This window comes from Otolemur garnettii, unplaced genomic scaffold, assembly GCF_000181295.1.
Source record: "Otolemur garnettii isolate 467f Iridium unplaced genomic scaffold, OtoGar3 scaffold00320, whole genome shotgun sequence".
Classification (NCBI taxonomy): Eukaryota; Metazoa; Chordata; class Mammalia; order Primates; family Galagidae; genus Otolemur; species Otolemur garnettii.
The window spans coordinates 431,304-436,064 of record NW_003852715.1 but is presented as its reverse complement, the minus strand read 5'-3'; the positions used below and the strand labels follow the sequence as shown (position 1 = coordinate 436,064).

At 38.4% G+C, this 4,761-nt stretch overlaps 1 protein-coding gene across 1 annotated transcript in view; it reads left to right on the top strand.

Annotated features, from left to right (window-relative positions):
• Window positions 1–4,392, top strand: part of LOC100941737 (zinc finger protein 724-like) — a 16,542-nt gene extending 12,150 nt beyond the window's left edge. Inside the window, exons 4-5 of the mRNA XM_023509050.1 lie at window positions 2,814–4,198; window positions 4,378–4,392. Of these exons, the coding sequence (XP_023364818.1) occupies window positions 2,814–4,198; window positions 4,378–4,392 (1,400 nt within the window). The remainder of the gene's footprint in view (window positions 1–2,813; window positions 4,199–4,377) is intronic.
• The last annotated feature ends 369 nt before the right edge of the window (window positions 4,393–4,761 follow it).

Sequence of the window (4,761 nt, the reverse complement as noted above, 5' to 3'; positions counted from 1 at the left end):
TTTTTTTTTTTTGAGACAGACTCTGAAACTGTTACTCTGGGGAGAGTGCCGTGGTGTCATACCTCACAGAAGCTTCCAAATTTGGGCTCAAGGGATCCTCTTGCCTCATTTTTTCTATTCTTAGTAGAGACAGGGTCTCACTTTTTGCTAAAGCTGGTCTCAAACCCATGAGTTCAAGCTGTCTACCCACCTTGGCCTCCCAGAGTGTTGGGATGACAGCCATGAGCCACTGGACCTGGTCAAATACCTTTCTGTCCTGTCATTTTTTATTCCATGTTTGTCATTACATGTAAGATGAGCATCAAATATAGAGTTGGATTTTGATTTTTTAGTTTTTAAATCCCTATCTTTAGTCATTTTATTTTATTTTATTGAGACAGAGTCTCATATTGTTGCCCCCAGAATAGTGCCATGGCCTCATAGCTCAAAACAACCTCAACTTCCTGGGCTGAAGTGATCCTTTTGCCTCAGCCTCTGGAGTTGCTTATACTAAGGTACTAGCCAGAACACCCAGATATTGTATAGACAGGGTCTCTCTCACTTGTTCAGGCTGGTCTGAACCCAGGAGCTCAAGAAATCCACCCACCTTGGATACAAGAGTCCTGGGATTGAAGGCATGATCCACTGTACCTGTCCTCCCAATCTTTATTTAATGTCTGTCATTTCATTGTGAAGCTTAGTCTATAAATTTGTATGTAATTTTTTTTTTTTTTTCTTGAAATTGAGTCTCAAGCTGTCACCATGAGTAGAAAAGAAAGCCCATGCTATCATCATAGCTCAGGGCAACCTTCAACTCTTAGTTTCAAGCGATCTTCTTGTCTCAGTTTTTCTACTTTTAGTAGAGACAGGGTCTCAATTTTGCTCAGGCTGAATTGGAACTCAGAGGCTCAAGCAATCCACCTGCCTCAACCTGTGAGAGTGCTAGGATTGCATGTATGAGCCACCCCACCCAGTCATGTGTACGTAGTTTTTGAAAGAGAAGAAATTACTGTGAATTATTTGTATAACTTTTGAAAGAGAAAAGCTTACTGTTGACAATTATTTTTTTTTTACATCTGCACTGGATTTTGTTATTGATGTCAACAATTACATCTTATTATATTGTAAATATAGACCTATTACCATGAAGTTTCTTCATACTTTATACCTTTTTTCTTACATTTGAGACTGCTCAGTTATTTTCCTTGTGTTTGGTACCTTCATTTTTCTGATTTTACTTAGTTGTCTGTATCATTTCTATTTGATGCACTTAGCACTATTCACATAAAATTTCACGGTAATTTAGATATCTGTATTTTTTATGGTTAATTCAAGATTTTTTTTCTGTTTTAGGTTCTATAGTTATGTCCCCCTAACATTTTGAATATGTTGTAAGCTTTCACTGATTTGTGAGGATTAGAAAAGCCACCTTTCACAAACATTGTGATATGGCTGTATTGTGCAAGACTCTGACACACATTGTACTAAACAAGGGAGAACTGTACACTGGGACAGTGTTTTGCCTGTGGAAATGAATGGTTATTTTTCAGTTGAAGCATTTTTCCACATGTCCTCTTAAGAGTTTCTCATCACTTGCTAGACGTGAATCTCTCTGTTACATTGGAGTCTCTGCTGCTATAATAATACTTTACCTTTGAATTCAGCATCCCCAGTCTATCTTACAAACTATAGCACCATTCCTTTCAGCAGTCTCACTGATGAGAGACAGCAACCTTTTTTTGGAAACACCCTCAAAAGCAAGAAGGATTAACACACATGTTACTCTTTTCCTTATGAGGGCAAAGCTAGGATTTAGATTACTTCCATTTTCACCATTCTTTATTAAGATGGCATAAATTCTGTGGTGGGGGTAAATATAACAAATTTTTCTTCTTATTCTCCTTGGCTCTTTCATTATTATTATTGATGATTTTTCCTTTTATTTTAGAAATATATTTGTGTATATACCTATACACACTGTATAAATGTATGTATGTATCTATTTATTTATTCATTTATTTCAGCCTAAGTAATTGTCACCCTGGGAAGAATGCTGTGTTGTCATAGCTCACAGCATTCTCAATCTTCTGGGCACAAGAGATCTTCCCTCAGCCTCACAAGTTGCTTTGACTAGAGGCATGTGCCACTGCGCCAGACTAATTTTACTATTTGTGGTAGAGTTGGGGAAGGGTCTCACTTTTTTTTTTTTTTTTTTTTTTTTTTTGAAACAGAGTCTCAAGCTGTAGCCCTGGGTAGAGTATTGTGGAATAACAACTCATAGCAACCTCCAACTCTTGGGCTTAAGCGATTCTCTTGCCACAGCCAGGAGTAGCTGGGATTACATTCGCTCAGCCCATTGCCTAGCTAGTTTTTGGTTGTCATTGTTGTTTGGCAGCCGGGAGCTGTATTTGAACCTTACGTTTCCAGTGTATGTGGCTGCCACATTAGTCACTTTGCTACAGTTGCCAATCCAGATGAAGTCTCACTTTTGCTCAGGTTGATCTCAAACACCTGTGCTCAAGTGATCTATTCACATCAGTGTCCCTGAGTTCTAGGATTAGATACGTGATCCAATTCCCTGCCTCTACATTAGCTCTACAACTTCTGCTTACCTGTTGTGCTGCATATTCTTACCTGGTTTTCGGAATTCCCCCATATGCAGTGTATACATGCAACATTTATTTCTCTTTAAGATAATTGGTGCCTCTCTACTGTATTACGGCATCTTCCTAATGTTCTTAACATGATTTTGCAGATAAAATGTGTAATGTATATTTACTGGATGCTGATACAAAGCAAGTGGCTAAAATTGTTACTGTTTAAATTTTTTTCAGCTCTACCTAATCATTCTACCCAAGACCATTTGCAAGAGCTGGGCACAAATATTTTATTTCCAGAGATGATCCTGAGTGGATATCAAAGCTGTGGCCCTGAGAATTTAAACTTTACAAAAGACTGGGAAGGTGTGTATGAGTGTAAGCAGCAGAAAGTATGTTACAGTGGAAATGACAAATGTGTAACAGCTACCCATGGCAAAGTCTTCAGACATTTGTCACATCTACATAGACAGATGATATATACCTTAGGGAAAACTTTTAAATGTAAAAGGTATGAGAAGGCCTCTAAACTTTGCTCACACATCACAGAACATAAGATAACAAATACTGGAGAAAAACAATACAAATGCAAAGAACGTAGCCAAGTCTTCCGATCTTGCTCAAGACTCTATCCTGGAGAGAAACTCAAGAAGTATGAAAATGATGGCAAATGTCTTAACCACATGTCAAAGTATGGTAACCATAAGATTTTGAATATTGGAGAAAAACCTTACAAATATGAGGAATGTGACAAACTTACCAAGAAGTACTCACACATTTATGGCCATAAAAGAATTCATTCCAGAGAGAAACACTACAAATGTCATGACTGTGGCAGAGCCTTTAAACATTACTCAAACCTTTCTGTACATAAAGTACTTCATTCTGGAGGGAAATCATACCAATGTGAAGAATGTGGTAAAGCCTTTATGAGCCACTCACTCCTCTCTAGACATCAAAGAATTCATTCAGGAGAGAAACCCTACAAATGTCAAGAGTGTGGTAAAACCTTTAAGCAGTACTCAAGCCTTTCTGTACATCAAAGAATTCACTCTGGAGAGAAACCTTACAAATGTCAAGAGTGTGGTAAAACCTTTAACTGGTACTCAAACTTTTTTGTACATCAAAGAATTCACTCTGGAGAGAAACTCTACAAATGTCAAGAATGTGCCAAAGCCTTTAACCATTACTCAAGCCTTTCTGTACATCAAAGAATTCACTCTGGGGAGAAACCCTACACATGTCAAGAGTGTGGCAAAGCCTTTAATGACTGTTCATCTCTTACTAAACATAAAAGAATTCACTCTGGAGAGAAACCCTACAAATGTCAAGAATGTGACAAAGCCTTTAACCAGCATGCACACCTTTCTAGACATCAAAGAATTCACTCTGGAGAGAAACCCTACAAATGCCAAGAATGTGGCAAAGCCTTTAACGATTACTCAAGCCTTTCTGTACATCAGAGTATTCACTCTGGAGGGAAACCCTACAGATGCCAAGAGTGTGGCAAATCCTTTAATGTCAGTTCATCTCTTACTAAACATAAAAGAATTCACTCTGCAGAGAAACCCTACAAATGCCAAGACTGTGGCAAAGCCTTTACCTGGCACTCAGGACTTTCTGTACATCGAAGAATTCACTCTGGAGAGAAATCCTACAAATGTCAAGAGTGTGGGAAAACCTTTAACTGGTACTCAAACCTCTCTGAACATCGAAGAATTCACTCTGGAGAGAAACCTTATAAATGCCAAGAATGTGGCAAAACCTTTAACCGACACACACACCTTTCTGTACATCAAAGAATTCACTCTGGTGAGAAACCCTACAAATGTCAAGAATGTGGCAAAGCCTTTACCCAGCACTCAGGCCTTTCTGTACATCAAAGAATTCACTCTGGAGAGAAACCCTACAAATGTCAAGAATGTGGCAAAGCCTTTTACCGGCACTCACACCTTTCTGCACATCAAAGAATTCACTCTGGAGAGAAACCCTACAAGTGTCAAAAATGTGGTAAAACCTTTAACCATTACTCAAGCCTTTCTGTACATCAAAGAATTCACTCTGGAAAGAAACCCTACACATGTCAAGAATGTAGCAAAGCCTTTAATGATAGTTCATCCCTTACTAGACATCGAAGAATTCACTCTGCAGAGAAAATCTACAAATGTCAAGAGTGTGGCAAAAC